The sequence below is a fragment of the Oryx dammah genome, unplaced genomic scaffold, assembly GCF_014754425.2.
Source record: "Oryx dammah isolate SB20612 unplaced genomic scaffold, SCBI_Odam_1.1 HiC_scaffold_18, whole genome shotgun sequence".
NCBI lineage: Eukaryota > Metazoa > Chordata > Mammalia > Artiodactyla > Bovidae > Oryx > Oryx dammah.
The window spans coordinates 68,599,758-68,616,967 of record NW_024070202.1 but is presented as its reverse complement, the minus strand read 5'-3'; the positions used below and the strand labels follow the sequence as shown (position 1 = coordinate 68,616,967).

At 42.5% G+C, this 17,210-nt stretch overlaps 2 protein-coding genes across 2 annotated transcripts in view; one reads left to right on the top strand and one right to left on the bottom strand.

Moving 5' to 3' along the window:
• Positions 1 to 2,785, top strand: part of TAX1BP1 (Tax1 binding protein 1) — a 91,048-nt gene extending 88,263 nt beyond the window's left edge. Inside the window, exons 17-18 of the mRNA XM_040259719.1 lie at positions 201 to 283; positions 896 to 2,785. Coding sequence (XP_040115653.1) covers positions 201 to 283; positions 896 to 1,097 — 285 coding nt within the window. The 3' untranslated portion in view covers positions 1,098 to 2,785. The remainder of the gene's footprint in view (positions 1 to 200; positions 284 to 895) is intronic.
• The window catches only part of JAZF1 (JAZF zinc finger 1), a 329,663-nt gene continuing 315,224 nt past the window's right edge, over positions 2,772 to 17,210 (bottom strand). Inside the window, exons 4-5 of the mRNA XM_040259720.1 lie at positions 11,882 to 12,051; positions 2,772 to 5,137 (exon numbers count right to left, since the gene is read on the bottom strand). Of these exons, the coding sequence (XP_040115654.1) occupies positions 4,961 to 5,137; positions 11,882 to 12,051 (347 nt within the window). The 3' untranslated portion in view covers positions 2,772 to 4,960. The remainder of the gene's footprint in view (positions 5,138 to 11,881; positions 12,052 to 17,210) is intronic.

The following is a 17,210-nucleotide window of genomic DNA, read 5'->3' as shown; positions in this document are numbered from 1 at the left end:
AGGTAAGACTTAGTCCACAGTGAAATACTCTGTAGAAACAAATTACTTTCAAACTTCTGTTTACAGGAAAATCTGATGACAACAGAAGTAAAATTTTTTAAAGTATAATCTTACTTCCTTTATACGGTGCTTGATTAAATTGAGGCACTTCTGTTTGGTTTCACTTTTCTCAAAAGTTGCAAAAATTGTTCTTTGCCTAGGAAGATGAGAAAGTACCCACTGCTCCTGATCCTCCAAGTCAGCATTTACGTGGGCATGGAACAGGCTTTTGCTTTGATCCCAGGTAAGTTCTCTCTTTTCTGTGTAGAATTGGGATTACCAGTGTTTCTCAATGTATGGTCCTTAAAAGTTTGTTAGAAATGTGTGTATGATCCAGGGCTGTAACTCAGACCTCCTGAACCCAAAACTCTTGTTGTGGGGCCCAGCGATATGTATTTCAGTGTACCCGTGCAGATGATGCTGATACATACAGTCCTTTGAGAACCAGTGCTGTAAACAACTTCAGTTGTTAAACTGAGTGAGCACTGTTGGGAAACAAGTTCAATTAATCTTTATAGTTTCACAAGAGGCATATTCTGTTAGTCAACAATGGAAGAATTCTTGTCACTGAGCCTCATTTCACATAATGTGATTGTATTTTTTCGATTTGATGAGAAAAGGTTTTTGTCAATCTAGTTGTAAAATAAATTTAGCGTCTTTATAAGTGGTTTACACAGTTGTCAATAGCAAGCTTTTAGGAACAAGAAAAAGAGATTCCTGGAGTAACTGAAGAGTTTCAAGGTAAGTTAAGCTGATAACTGATATTAACTAGATAAATGCAGTCTTGCCATATCTGAAGATTACTGCTGTTAGAAATCTTATCAGACATGTAATTCTTTCATTTTATTTCCTCAAGCTTTGATGTTCAGAAGAAATGTCCACTCTGTGAATTAATGTTCCCTCCCAACTATGATCAGAGCAAATTCGAAGAACATGTTGAAAGTCACTGGAAGGTGTGCCCAATGTGCAGCGAGCAGTTCCCTCCTGACTATGACCAGCAGGTGTTTGAAAGGCATGTACAGACCCATTTTGATCAGAATGTTTTAAATTTTGACTAGTTACTTTTGTATTAGGAGTTAATACAGTTGAACAGTTGAAAAAAAAATCACCTCAAATAGAGCACTAAGGAGACCACAGGTGTCACTTTCGTGTACCCTCTAGCGCACTTTTTGACCAAGAGCTACTTTGAGTTTAGTGTTACTAGGGTCAGGGTCAGTCTTTGGCTTATCACTATCAATAAATGTAATTTTAACCTCTGTTAATCTTACCTGCTTAGGAAATTCTTGCGTGTTTGTATATTTATTTCCATTGTGCAAAATTATATGAATGAAGGAAATAGGGATTATTTTAGTGTTACCACACTGAAAAAAAAAAGATGTATAGTGTTATTTAGCAGAATATTTACGAGATTCTGTTGACCTTGTTGCTTAAGCATGACTATTAAAAATTATGTAGTAAAAAGAATTTATCGTAAGTCTTGCAAAGTAATTCTTTGAATACAGAAACTTTATAATTTAGCCCATGAAAAAATTTTTAACCTTCTTTAGAAAGGGAGCTGCATGTAGAATGAGATCACATGTTTGCAAGATGGCAATGATAGCAACTATCCTTTTATATTTGAGATGTTTGCTTTAGGAATAGAAAGCATATTTTGCTAATTTTATGTCTGAAAAACTTCAGAATACCTGAATAATTATTTTACAGCTATCCTAAAGTTGTATGTCTGTCTGATGGGGAAATGGAACAAGATATGTTGGTGTAATTGCTTTATATTAAATGATCTACTGAACAGTAGTGGTTGTGGCATAAAAATCACAGAAAATGTATTTCTTTTTTTCCTCATTTTCCTGATAAGGGTATAACTTTTAAAAAAATGTTCTCAGTAAGTGATTAAACATGTAATGCATAAACCCAAATCAAACTGATGTATTTTTTATGTCTTTGATGTGTATAGTATTGACATTAAAGTGGACACATTTTTAGAGGTATGTAATTTCAGTCAAATCTGTTTGTGATCATCTTGAATGTCTTTTTGGTCCTGGGTCTTAAATTTTCTTAAATATAGTACTCTTTTAGAATATAAATGTTAAGAATTTAAAATACAGACTTTCTGATTTTTCTTTTTATAGTTATTAAAATACTTGTCTTAAGTATACTAGTTATCTAAGATATGAACCTAATACTTAGTATAGTGGCATTTTGAAGTGCTATATGTAAATTGTATATACACCATCTGACTTGTATTTGTGTATCACTGAACTCCTTTAAAAGGTTTGAGTCCAGGGCAAAACAGTATTAGGCAGTCAGGTGCCAGATGTTAGGACATGGTAGATCTGGGATGCTGTTGTGAGGAATCCACACAGGATTTAAGCTTCAGGCTTAAAACGTTATAGGCTAAGCAGAATATATTCAGGTAAAATATGTTCAACAGTAGGAACAGTTACATGCTAACCTAAAAGTATACTTTGAATAGTATAGACTACTTACTACCAGTGAAATGAAATTGTTCATACTAACCTATTTTTAAGTAGCTTCTAGCCCCAGGCTTACAAGTCATTTACTATTGATAGAAAAAACAATGTGATCCATGCAAAACATTGATGACCTCTACATGTGTCAGCTGAATCCAAAAAATGGGCAGCCTAAAAGCAAGGTCCTGAATGGATATTCTTTTCTGTGGCAAACTGGATACTGGCCTTGATAATAGATGCTAATGAAAATAAAGAGCCATGTTTATTTTGGGTCAGAGGCAGTTTATTTTAAATGTGATTTCACTTACAAGCAGCTTTTCTTGACAGGAATTTTATTTAGTTGCCTTCAGTTCTAAAACAAACCTCTGTTGCTTTCAAACTTAATGTGCTCTGTCCCGAACAAAACATATGAAAATATAATTTAAAGCACAGTTTTCACAGACACAGTACAATACATTCACTATACACGGTATAACAAAATATTCCCATCCTTACCTGTTTAGTAATACTGTCACAATAAGTAAATAGAAACTGGAATTTGTTTTATAGTTGAAAGAAATCTAACATGCACAATGACTAATGACTGTTTAGCAGTTGAACTACTGACCCAGCCTACAAGTTTCTCGCACTAGAAGGAGCAAAGCTAGATGATAATTGTTGGCCTAAAAAAATTTTGGTCAATTGTAGATAGATATGAAATAGCCAAGTAGGGCCTTCTTATGCACCAACTAGTTGCTTCTCATGTCTGGATCACCCTTTAACACAAGGGTAACACTGTATGTTCAGGACCAAGACTACTCTTAAGAGATCTGAGGAAATTTTTAGAGGGCAGTGTCTTTATAAATACTTTCAATTCCCTCATTATGAGGGACTCAATGATATAGAAGCTTACCCATCTGGCTAACAGAATTGTCTTCCTTTCAGAACATCTGAAAAATTGAGGAGGGACACCTGCTTCCTCCCATCTGTAAGACTTTCAACAAATGGAAACACAGGAAGAAAGTTATTTTTTATAAGCATTTCGAATTTGATTTTCACCAGTTTTGTGGGCAGTTAGCCATCTCATAGCAATTTTTATTGCATAATTAGGCAATTGGTAAACTCATGTTTAAGGAATAGCACTTGGGAGAAATGAACACTCAAGGCATGATGGTATTGTTGGTAAGAAAAACTTCAGGAATGGTCCAGACGTAGTTACACTCTTAACGGGTCATGTATTAGTCACTCTTTGACCACCTGCTGCAATAAGCACTTAATTGTCAATAAGGCTCAATTTCATATTTCAGCAAAATGTCTTATAAAGCTAAACAGACGTTTCCAATGAGAATAGAGACATCTACAATGTGATGGGAAAAAGTGCCTTTAAAAAAATTCTAAAAACACAATGAGCATGAAGAGGTGATGGGGTCTTAATAAAATGGTCCTGTTTGAAACGTGCTTGGAATTTTCTTATTTGCAACGCACAGGTTGGTTGGGCAGTGGTTGCAAGAATTGGCAACACATAAAACATTAATCTGTTGGCAATAGAGAACTACAAAGTGCTTTAAAACTTCACCTAAAGATGAAGATAGAACTAAATTTTACACACAAAAAATTTGCACTTAAGTATTTCAAAGTGTTTCCTAACAGATTTAAGGGAAAAGTATTTAACTAAACTAGTATCTTGGTCCACAGATATCAATAGGCATAAGTTGAATCCCTTGCACCCAGCAGGCACTCAATGAATGTTAAACTAATGAGTGAACTGAATAGACTTTTGTACAAAAATGCTCTTTTATAACTCTACAATGGTAAGTCAGATGGCAAGATTTTCAGCCTTTTAAAGGGCAAAAGGATTTGCACAATAATATAAAACACAGAAAGCACACCCTTTATGTATGTTATTTAAATATGAAAATATTTTTAGCATATTATGTTAAACATTCTTATTTATATTTCCGTTACCTAAAGTCTTTCTACTCACAAGTACTAACTCCATTATGTAAGGCATGGTAACCAGTTGGATAATGAAGGTATTATTTTGGTTTTGAACACAATGAGTTGATGTGTTGAAAACTTCAATCACATTATAATCTTGGGGGAAACAAAAACCTCAGTGCTAGCCCCTCCTCCCCCCTCCCCAGCTGATATCACTGCAATACAACTAAACAATATGCATCATGCCCTCAGTTTTAATCTTGATTTGGGGAAAATGTGCTGAAGAACCTAGAGCTTTTTGTTTTGTTTAGCACCTTATATCAAAGTAATGAAAATGGGTATGATGATTACATGTGCAAATGTACAAAATCATTAACTCTACAAAGATACATCATTCCAAAATTACAGAAAAAATTTAAAGCATGCATTTAATTCTTTAAAGGGTTGCTGAATGCTTCCCCTGAAAAAAGGTGGCTGTTTTCAAAATCAGCAACTGCTGGTGAGGATTTCTTGGCACAGTTACGACCAGCATGTTATTGCTGCATCTTCCTGATAATCTCAGCCGACACCGGGGGATGGAAATTGATTGTGTGATGCCGCAGGCCCTGAGCTGTCTTGTAACTCTTACCACAACGACATTTGAATGGTTTACGGACACGAATCTGTGTTCTGTGACCATTCTTAGCATGGTACTTTATGCCGTTCACATTCTGTGGAGAAGACAAAAATAAATTTGTTAAATGGTGTCACCCAACTGTCTGATGGGGAAAACCTTAGTGTGGGTCTGACTGCAACTGGACATCTCTCAGATGGCAACTGTATACAGAATAGGCTTTCGTTAACTCCAGTTGTGACCAAAGCAGTCCAGTGTGTTCACTGTGGTCTGTGCAGACAGGGTTATGCACACAGCTACCCCAAAGCCATTTCAGGTAGGCCTCAGTTACTCTGAAAGTACTGAGTTTGAGTTTTACATAAAATACATAGTTAAGACTCATCGACTGTACAGGCTTAGTTCTGTCTGAAGAATGTTGCCAGTGAACAATTATATAAATCTATCCAAGATAGCCAAAACAAAAAATCTAAAAGAAAACAAAGGTTAGGGTAATAAAAGTTCAAGATGTATAAATTCTTGATTGGAAACTCAGCATGTCTTGTTCCCAGCCAATCATGATAATTCCTACCTTACTTAGAGAATTTTTGTTCTTTTTCTACTCTGCATTAAGCCTGTATCTCTGCCCATTTAAATCCTGCCCCAGGACAGTTGTGTGTTACTAAGCACCTGTGGGCAGACAGGATGCTGCTTTTATTTATGTACTACATTCCAAACATATATTGAACTTTGAAAATGTCAGTTTCTGAAATTCTTAGCAACAGAAGACTTTCAAACTTCAAACTGGCATATAAATCCTAAATGATACATGAAGTATCTGCATGCTATCTGGATTTCTGTTCGTTTGTTTTGCTAGCTCACATGCACATTCTATTTAAGACTTCATGCCTAGAATCACTATAGATTTAACCAAATTACTTTTCCTTTATCCCAGTTAAATGGCAAATAAACAGACTTGGGGCATTTAGTAAACTGATGGAAGAACAAATGGCAGAGGTGGTACTAGAACATGGATCTTAACTTCCAGGTCAGCTACTGTCAGGTTGAGCGATGGCAGGAAAGAAGAAAAGGCTTGAGTTGCTGAGCATCAATCACCAGAAGAGTGGGCTATTTTTTAAAGTATTACCGGAGTGTAGTAGGCCCATTGAGCCCAGTCCTATGCCCAACTAAAGGATTCCTACATAACCATCTTCTACTTCATAGGATGCCCTTGTCGAGCTCCCAAAGAATAGGAACAAACTGCTGTTGTTTAATGAGCATCAAGCACAGTGCCTGGCACATAGTAAATGCTCCACAAGTATCTGAGTGAATTTGTTAGAACATGCTTCATTCTGGAAGAAATTGAGAGATTTGCCATGAAACAAAATATGTGCAGTGGTTATCACTGTATTTGCCTATTGGAGATGCACCGTGCACATTAATTCTTTTTAAAAGTCCTATGGAAGAGAATCCTTTTGACACTGTTGAACCCAGGGGCAACAGATAGCAACCAGTTGTCTATGCTTAAAAGAATCTTGTGGTCTGTCTGGTGAGTTGAAGCTCAAGGACAGATAAAACTTATTCCCTAAAGGCCCAGCTGTCAGCGTTCTGCCTCTTCAGCCCTTGTGGGTCTTGCATTAATCCCTGCATGCAGGGTGAGGAAGCCCTTTACTGGTCTTCTAGAGGCATGCTAGCAACTAGGAGACTGCCGTGGTAGGGTGTGGAGAGAGCAGTGACCGTGCAGAATCCGACCCATTAAGAGAGACCAACCCCTTGCCGCTCCAGCTATCCCACCAGGAGCCTAGGCACGTGGGTAAAGAAGCCGACCTGTGTATCTAGCCCCCAGCTAGTACCCCACTGCAGTGGCATGAGAGACCCAAGTGAGAGCCACCTAGCTAGGGCCAACATACAAAGATAAGCATTGTCTATCAGCCCAATAGTTAATGGAGTACCTTGGGGTTGTTGCTTTCTGTGGATGAGGAATTACTAAAACATTTCACAGGGAACTTGTAAGAAGGATCGTTATAGATCCAGGTACCCCGGTGTGTTTAGCAACTCCAACAGGACCAGAACTTAAGATACTCCATCCAGGCTGACGTGTTTTTTTTTTTTTTTTTAATGAGGCAAGGTGTGAAACTAGAAATTGCTAAAGCCATGGGAAACCTGTCCAGTGTGAATCCAGATCTGGAGTTCAGCAGGGGAAGGTCATGTCCAGGGTTGAGGTGATTCTAATAGAATCTGTAGTCTGTACCCAGCTTGAATGTAAATGCTGTGTTGTGTGTGGTTGTGGTACTGATACATACGTCAGCTTTGTTACTCTGGAAAAATCAGGAAGCCAGCTACACATGTGGAAACATGGCAGCTCTGGCTGCCATGACCCCAAAGAGCCTAAAATAAACTACCTTACCAACTATCTCTCTTTGTTGCTGTGACTTAAAATGTTCACAAGGGTCATGGGACAACCTTCTCACAGATGTTAGTTATGTCTCTAATCAGATGTAACATTTCCCTATCTGTTCATTGACAGATAACTATGGGAACTTCACTTTCCAAGACTCAAAAGCTTTGCTGAAGCTCCTAACTGCAGAGATCCTGAAATGAGTTTGGTTTTTCAAAAATATTCACAATGACAAAAATAAATGTCAGGCAACTTGAAATGCTTATTAAATCCTCTGATCTCTGAAAAGGAGAAAGAGGATTAAGCTCTGACAGGGCAAGGAACGTCACTAACAGAACTTTTCCTCATGCCAAGAACTTGGTATCTACTGTCTTATGCAGCACTTAGGTTTTAACTAAAAACTGACACTCAGGGAAGTTGCCTTGACCAGGTCATGAAGCTGGTAAGTGACAGAACTGAAATGGGAACCCAGGGATGCTTGGCTCCAGAGCCCCTTTCTCCCCCAGAGTCCATGCACCTAACATGCTGCTAATTAGCACAGCCAGCTGCTAGTCCCTGAAAAATTCTTAAAAGTTGGGAAGGACTAGGACACTCAGTCTGGAGAAAACTGTCTATGACTTACAGTGATCTGACCCAGGAAGGGGCACGGCATAAGGTACAGAGGAGGACCTGAGGTGGCACTGGTTCTTTTCCATGCCAGGAACTCCCTGCCTGCTGAGGGAACTGACCCAGTCGAACAACAAAATTCTACTCCAAATCAAATCATGAGAGCTAAAGTTAGGACACCACACACTGGGCCACCATGCTTAACTATTTGATCTCTGTCAGTATTCAGGCTTGTGTAAGTACAATATGTAATGTGTACCATATAAAATCCTAACTTTCAGTTTCCTGTGAACCTTGATGTTCTACACAAAGGAGAAGACGAAGTCATTTGGGAATCTGATGTGGAAGAAAAATGAAAAAACCAAAGCTGGGCTTGGAGACGGTGAAAGTGTTAGTTGCTCTGTCGTGTCTGACTCTTGGCGACCCCATGGCCTGTAGCCCGCCAGACTCCTCTGTCCATTGGATTTTCCAGGCAAGAACACTGGAGTGGGTTGCCATTTAAGTTAAAACAGTGAAGGCATGTAGAGCAGCATGGTGACACCCCACCTGCCCCAGAGACGGCACTGCAACTCTTCCTCTGTCATACTTGACATGGCAGCACATGGGATGTCCAGGGCAAGTCAGGTGGGAACCAGGTCTTTTTCTCATGGTGATCTGTGTTCAGTGTAGGTAATTGTAGACATTGAGAAAGTAGAGAGAAGCATAAGAATGTATAACAGAATCACAGTTTAATATCTGAGGTGTTTCAGTATTTTTTGCTGTGTATGTGTGTGTGTATATATATATACACACACACACAAGATTGGATTCCCTCATCAATATTTTTTGAAAATAGCATAAATTTCTAGGAAAATTATGGAACTGAAGAATTTGAACATTTTTAAAAGCTCTATTTTCTGCCAAGTTTTATCCAGAAAGGTCAGTTATGCTCCCACCAGGGCTTCTAGGGGGACCCTCAGGAGAGGCAAGGAGATTTAGATCCACTGAAGGGGAGAAAGGCTGAAGTGTCCTTGGGAAAATCTGGAGCTATATGTGTACTTGACTGTATCTACACAGATGCCAGAGACCAAGCTTGCTTTATGCTGCTGAAATGCTGTGTTCTCTGTGTAGCCGAGGACTCTTTCAGAGAAACTTTGTGCAGAACCAAGGTGGATGGAATCAGTTGTGCTCCTGGCCTGGAATGTCTGCGAGGAGCACAGAAGAATGAATCGTGTTGTGGCTTTGGGGTTCCATTAGTCAGTGGGGAGCCAACATTGCCCCCCTCTTCCTCATGCATTTTGTGTTTATCCCTTTATCCTTAGGGTATTTACTTAATGTTCTGGACATGAGCTGCATGCAGAAGGGTCTTTGAGCTGTAAGCACTTGGGCTCTGCCAGTCATGTGAACAGATGAGATAGAAAGGTCAGATGACAGAACTTTAGGATGGGGGGGAACTTCAGTCTGGGAAGCTGATAAGGGCTCCCACAAACATTTGAGCTGTCCTTTGAGAAATGGGAATGAAGACGATGAGAAGAGGGAAAGGGGGGGTATTTAGAGGCAAAAGAATTAACATGGGAAACCACTGTACTGCTGGCTCCTGTGCCCTACTCTATATGAAGTCTGGGGAGTTAGATGCTCATCTTCTCTCAGTTCTGCAAATGCCACTGAAATGGTGAGAAGAGCCGATCCAGAGGCAGTGCCTAAGAGCCTTGTGGATAAGAAACCCTCTGCCAATAGGCAGGGCAAGGAATGAGACATGTCTGAAGCTAGCCGTGGGGATGAACAAGATGGCAGCCCTTGTGGATTCTGCCTGACACCACAGTGTACTAGCTCATTATCCCCTCCTCACCAAAATCCAATCCAACAACCATGTAGTAAATAAGGTGAAACAATTACACTAGAGACCACTGCCCTGCAGCCAGTAACTTCCCAGGAGAAAGAGTGAGACTAAAGAGTTAGGTAATATGACTACCTTTACCTCAAGCAGCTGGTTAGGAGAAGCAGTTATGCATTTGTTCCTCCCCCATGCACCATTACCTGGTATTGTGGCCCAGGAAAGGAAACTCGCACTTCCCTCATGGAAATCACGACCATTAATTGCCACCCATGTCATTTGCCAGTCTGTGGTATTGGAACGGGCAGCCTCCATAGCCCAAGTTTCATGCAATTTTCTTTGGGCCTTAGATGGAGAAAGAACACTCCCCCAAAGCCTTCATCGACCTAGCTGCAAACAAACTGCAGGAAGGCAGAAACTACTGGAAATTCAAGAAAAAAAGAAGCAAAAGAGTAATGACAAGAAAATAGAAGTGACCAGGGGAAAGGGATGTAAAAACAATGAAGCCAGAGGTGGAAAAGAGAGAAGGCTTCACCCTCTTTGGCCAAAATAAAGGGTGTAGCTTACATTCCCCTACCTCATTTTTTGTTTTTCAGTCAGTTGCAGTCTGGGTTATTGCTTTGCTCCCTCTTTTAACTTAGCTGACGTGTAAGACACCCTTAAAACAGTGTTTGAACCCTTGAGAGAAGGCAGCAAGACAGCGAAGCACGGTGCACCAGCTCCCGAGAAGCATGGAGGGCAGGCGCATCCAAGGGCAGGCGGGACACAAGAGCAGTGTCCTTATCCAGCTTTCTCCATTTTCACATAGAGAAAGAAGAGAAAATCTCTTTCTGCAAGCAGAGCTGTCCTCTGGACAAACTAGTTTCTTGAACAATCCCTTGGGCTCCTGGCTTCCTGAGGTAACCATTTCATTCTTTTCCTACCCCCACCCCAGGACCACGATGCCTTCTGACCCACAAGAATGCATGTGTGCAGCTGGGGACACGGCAGGGTATCAGGACACACTCATGGGACCTCACATCTCCATCCAGGGGTTTCATCTGGACTTTTCCATGATAAACATTTAACCGTGTGCAGAGTTCGTGAAACCCTGAGCCACTTACCTACGATACATTTGTGCTTTATGCTTTTATATCAGGAGCAGGAACTAAATACTAAAATAATCGTGTGTGTGTTTGTGTGTTCAGAGACATATTGAAGAGGGACTAATACAGGAAGTGCTTATGCTATCATATTTTTCAAGCCTTTCTTTAGAAATAGTCAATCTGCTGAGCTTTGGGGAAATTTGCATCTCATCACAGGCACCGAATCTGTTTTTGATTTTTATTTTTTTCACAGTTGGATTTAAAGAGCTGCTAATGCTTCATGGGAAAGTCTGCAGATTTGCTTTCTTGAAATGTCCTCTGGACCCACACTTGCATGTGTGGGTGTTTCTCAGTGTTTTGTCCCTTGGAGTTTTTCTCAATAGAGAATTTAGTGCCCCTGGCTCCCCTGACAGCCAGAGTCAGGCCTGCAGAAACACAGGTTTTGTGCCGTCTACAGAGACTTTGCTGAAGCTAGAGCTGATGGTTAGGTGTGAAAAATACCAAAGGCCCCCTTTTTCCTCATCTCTTTTCATGCCATTGGGGGGAAGTGGGCAAGGACTTCCTTAGCTGGAAGAAAATACCCTACAACGTTTTCCAAAAGAGCTCTGTGAACCGTCTGTAGGCTTTTAAGACTTCAAAGTGGTCTGTGAACCACCTGCAGATCCAGCCATGGGGGGAAAGGTGTTTGGCAAACAAACAGGTGACACATTTGATATTCTCCCTGATTTAACATGAATTTGAAAAATATCAAAGACATGATCCTCCCACAACAACAAAAATCTGACCTATAGTTCCCACACAGATCAGCAAAGGGGAAAATCCACCCAGAGACCAGAGCTAGCCCTGACCTGAGGGCGGCCATACACCCAATCGGCTCCAGAGGGAAGCATCTCTCCCCAGACTAGGCTACACGGCTTGCCATTTTCCATCCGGTTATGCCAAGCAAGAGGGTATTTCTTTTACCTTGTATCTCTTTTTACATCCAGGAACTGGGCAGGCGAAAGGCTTCTCCTCCCCTCCGTTCATGCACATGGAGCTGAGGATGGCTTCAGAGCTGATGGCACTCTCTGTGGTCCAGGACTCGTCGCTATCTGACTCCTCATAATCCACCTCCTCCTCGTCGTACTCGCTGCCTGTGGGGCCAGAGCAGAAATGCAAGAAGCGTCAGGAGCGTCCCTGCAGGGCAGGAGGCATGGCAGTGAAGGGACAGGCAGCTCCGACTGCCCTGGAAGAGGACATCTAGGGCACCCAGGGACTGCAAGGGCCTCTAGTCCCGAGGACAGCCCTGAGGGGGAGGGTATCTGTTTGCCCATCAGAGAGACCAGGGTTCATGGTAAGGAGTTAGCTGTGCAAGAACGTGAATGCAATTCTTCAGCAAAGGTGACTGCTATTACCGAGCACGACAGATAGACCCCGTCCCCACACACATGCACAGACACACACACGAGACACGTGACACTTCAATGAGCAGAATTCTGTCCCCTTTGTTTTCATGCTTTATCACCATAGTAAATAGAAGAATCTGTGGGAGGGGCTGCATTTTACACTGACTAGGCATTTACACTTCAGTGGGAATTCATTTCAGATCTTTTTCTTTATAAGCTGAGCTGGGAAGACCACGAACTGTGGCACTAAAGGAAGGTTACCCCAAGCTAGGGAGCAGGCAGCTGAAACACCCAGAGCTCTGAGGGCACGATGTCATCATCAGAATGCAGGTCCAGCTAGAGGAAGACCCAACAATTCCCTACCACACCTGTCCCCAGCGAACAGCACCTGCCTTTCAGTACACACCACCTTTCCTGGGAGGGAGGGCTGGCTGAGCCCCCGCAGTAGAGAGCTCAGACACATGCCGGGATCCCCTTGTACTCCGAGGTTAAGAGCTCTGCTCAGAACAGAACTAAAAATCTGCCTCACCAACTTCTGCTCAGCATGGAGGGGATGGAGAACCACTTCAACAAGCAACCCCCCCGCTTTTTTTAAACAAGGTCTACAGCCATTTATGTGAAGTTTTTGCACAATACGACCCTGAAGGACATAATTCTACAGATCATAAACAGTGTAAAATAATATGTTGACAAGTTCTAATGCATTTACAAGCCTCGTGGAATAAATAGGAATTATAGCACAACATTAATAAGAATTATATGGTAGCAATTACAGTTGTGAAATTCATCCCCAGGTGTGAAGCTAAATTGCAGCAGGGGCCTGCCTGGGTGCTCACTGTGGGATCCCTCTGCTACATCAATTATTTCAACACCAAATATTGGCACTTTTATTGGGTTTCATGTTAATAGGCATTAATAAGATTGTTTGAAGAGCCAGTCAAGCCAGGAACGACGCCAGCATGAGGTGAACACTTAAAAGGATCCAGGAAGGGAGGAAGGGACTTCAAGGTGAACGAGGGCCTCGTATGTTTCAGGCATGTTAGATGCATCATCTCATTTAACCCTTTGGTGACCCTGTGAGGTGAGGAGGACTGTCACTCATATACACAAAGAAACTGAGCACCGTGTGGTTCAAGAGCTTACACATTCTCAATTAGCGATTAAAGGAGTCAGTTTTCCCCAGGTGACGTTTTCCTGGCCTCCAATACCAGCAGCTCTCTGGGGGTGGGGGGTGGGGTGGGGGGAGGAAGGTGTTTCTCAACCTCCATGCTTCTGGTCCTCCACCTATCTACCACTCAGAATTCAAAGCATCCTGTTTAGAAACTAGGGTGGTGCAGAAAAACAACCAGGCAAAAATGAGGCATTGGCATTCAATGTGGGTTTCAGTAAGCCTTGCTGTGTTTGGCTGGAGACCCCAGGGATCAAGACAGCACAGGGGTGCCACTCTGCCGAGGCCCTGAGTCGGTCTGTGAGCAAGTTTCAAAATCTGTTTTTCAGCAGGGCACTGTTTAGGACATTTTACTCTTAAACAAATGCCACATGCCGGTGTCCTTTAAATTGCTTGTTAGAAAACTATAAATGCTGTTTCGCAAAGCTCTTCCAGTAGGACTTAAGAAAGTGAGAATGACTAATTTACCCATCTAATTGGGCTAACTTGTTAACCTGAATACTGAAAATTGCACAACATTTACAACTGGGGTACAGGGGGTGGGAAAAAAAGCCTCAGACCAACCGAGGGCTTAATGAAGCCCAGCAGAAGATAAAACTTCAAAACTCCTCGGGATCAAAAGGGGCCAGGACCAAGGGATTGATCCTGTGGACGCAGCTGCTTGGAAACCACGCGGCATCCAGTCCCAAGTGTTGCAGGAAGGGGGACCACGAGTCACCCTCCACATCAGGATGCCTTTGCGAGTACAGGCGTGCTCTCACACCACAGGGTCCTCTGGGTGCTTTGTGAAACTGCCTGCCTGGGATGGGGATCGAGAAGGATCTGTTTCTACTGAGTTCTGTCCTGTAACAGAAGCTGAGCAGTGCACGGCCCTGGGTTCATGCCTTGGCTGGACAGTCAGCTGAGTGACTACCTGGCCTCTTCTTTCTCTTCTGTGAAATGGGGGAAAGACTCTTCCCTTCAGTTTAATTCAAGGGTTAAAATTAATGTTGAAAAAGCACCTGGCACAGGAAGCCATAGTGAGGCTATGGACCTTCCTGGTGGTGCAATGGATGGGAGTCTGCCTGCCAGCGCAGGGGACACGGGCTCCATCCCTAGTCCGGGAGGATCCATGTGCCGCAGGGCAACCGAGCTGGTGTGCCACGACTGCTGAGCCAGCGAGCCTGGAGCCTGTGCCCTGCAGGGAGAGAAGCCACTGCAGTGAGAAGCTCGTGCACCGCAACAAACAGAAGCCCCTGCTAGTCACTAGAGAAAGCTCTTGTGCAGCAGTGAAAATCCGGTGCAGCCAAAAAGAAATAAAAACGAAGACAGTATAATATCGCTTTTGTAATAATACAACCCTATAATATTACATGTAAAATGATACTATTTTTTTAGAAAAGACTGTTGTGAAACCAAACAAAAATAAGAAAATTTGGAGGTTTGGGAATCTCCAGTAGAAAAACTACAAGAAGGATTCCATGTCACAAGAGAGGCATGGTGCTCACTGAGGACTGTTCATGCAGACACATCTACAGGGGCCAGGCTGGGAGCCCGTGTGATCTGTGGTGCTGCCGCAGATAAGCTGTGTCACCCCAGGCAAGTGATGTAACCTCTCTGAGCTTTAGATTCCGCATCTGTAAAGTGGACTGATAATAATACTACCTCTTCAGGTTGTTGTGAGGGCCAATTGAGTTCCTGCTTTTAAAATGATTTAGAACAGTGGCATATCATAAGCATTAAAAAAGTGTTTGGTAAATAGGCAAAAGTTCACATGAAGAGTTTCATCCACTGTTCCCTCATGCTTTCTTGAGGGTACTCGCTTTTTTTTTTTTTTAATCAGAGGAGGTAGGGGGTTGACTCATTGGAAAAGACTGATACTGGGAGGGATTGGGGGCAGGAGGAAAAGGGGACGACAGAGGATGAGATGGCTGGATGGCATCACTGACTCGATGGACGTGAGTCTGAGTGAACTCCAGGAGTTGGTGATTGACAGGGAAGCCTGGCGTGCTACAGTCCATGGGGTTGCAAAGAGTCGGACATGACTGAATGACTGAACAACAACATTTAATAATATATTACTGTGTAAAACAGATATGCAAATAAAAGGATGAGGATAAAATAGTTTAATCAGTTCAGCCGCTCAGTCGTGTCCGACTCTTTGCGACCCCATGGACTGCAGCATGCCAGGCTTCCCTGTCCATCATCAACTCCCGGAGCTTGCTCAAACTCACGTCCATCCAGTCAGTGATGCCATCCAACCATCTCATCCTCTCTGGGCCCCCTTCTCCTCCTGCCTTTAATCTTTTCCAGCATCAGGGTCTTTTCCAGTGAGTCAGTTCTTTGCATCAGGTGGGCAAAGTATTGGAGTTTCAGCTTCAGCATTAGTCCTTCCAATGAATATTTAGGACTGATTTCCTTTAGGATTGACTGGTTGGATCTCCTTGCAGTCCAAGGCACTCTCAGAAGTCTTCTCCAACACCACAGTTCAAAAGCCTCAATTCTTCGGCACTTAGCTTTCTTTACAGTCCTACTCTCACATCCATACATGACCACTAGAAAAACCATAGATTTGATTAGATGGACCTTTGTTGGCAAAGTAATGTCTCTGCTTTTTAATATGCTGTCTAGGCTGGTCATAACTTTCCTTCCAAGGAGCAAGTGTCCTTTAATTTCATGGCTGCAGTCACCATCTGCAGTGATTTTGGAGCCCAAGAAAATAAAATCTGTCACTGTTTCCCCATCTATTTGCCATGGGGCTGGATGCATGATCTTAGTTTTTTTTAATGTTGCGTTTTAAGCCAGCTTTTTGACTCTCCTCTTTCACTCTCATCAAGAGGCTCTTTAGTTCTTCTTTGCTTTCTGCCACGAGGGTGGTGCCACCTGCATATCTGAAGTTATTGATATTTCTCCTGGCAATCTTGATAGTTTAATAAATATACATAATAACATGAGAAATATTTTACTTAGCAAGTGTAAAGATTCCTATCTCCTTCCTCCGCTGGATGGACTGTCTTGTGTACCTACTCTGGAGCCCACTGCCCTTCAGACCAGTTGGAGGGGTCAAACAGGCCCATCACCGCCAGCTTTGAGGCCATCACATTGAGGTGAGCTTTTGGATTGTTCCAGGGAAGCAGGATGGGGTGTTAAGAAATGCATATGCTCATTCATTAACCTTGATCTTGACTGAGCAGGTGATCCTGGAGGCGCATGTGATCTCTGCCCTATCAGTCTAGCAGAGGGGGTGCTGGGCTCCAGCCAGCAGAGGGAGGACCCGGAATCAAGTCAGGCTCCTGGTTCTGAGCCCTCATCACCCAGAATCCATAAAATGTTCATTTTTGCAGCATTTTCTAAATGAAAAAATTATAAAGCATTTCCTCTGTGTAAAAGAAGAAAAAGACCCCCAACACCCGTTCTTGTAGCTGGGAGTGATTGGGGCAGGTAGGTGTGAGGAAAGCATGCGAGTCAAAAGAAGAATTCACCCCATGGGCCCAGAGCAGGTGTCTGGGGACGGGCTGGCATGTGTCCTCCCAGAAGTAGGGTTGAGGAACAGTGAGTTGGTGAGTTGGAATTTTGCAACGAGAAGGAACTTGACAAGCCCTTGACTCCACCCTCAAGTTAACATCGCAAAAGTGAGATGTTCAGTGGTTTATCTCACAGGTCTTTTTCTCCAGGGCTGCTGGCCGGGGATTCCAGCAGGGTAAGTCTATGCTGTGGCGTAAGCACTGGTTCATCTTCATCTCTCCACCCCTGCCCTTTC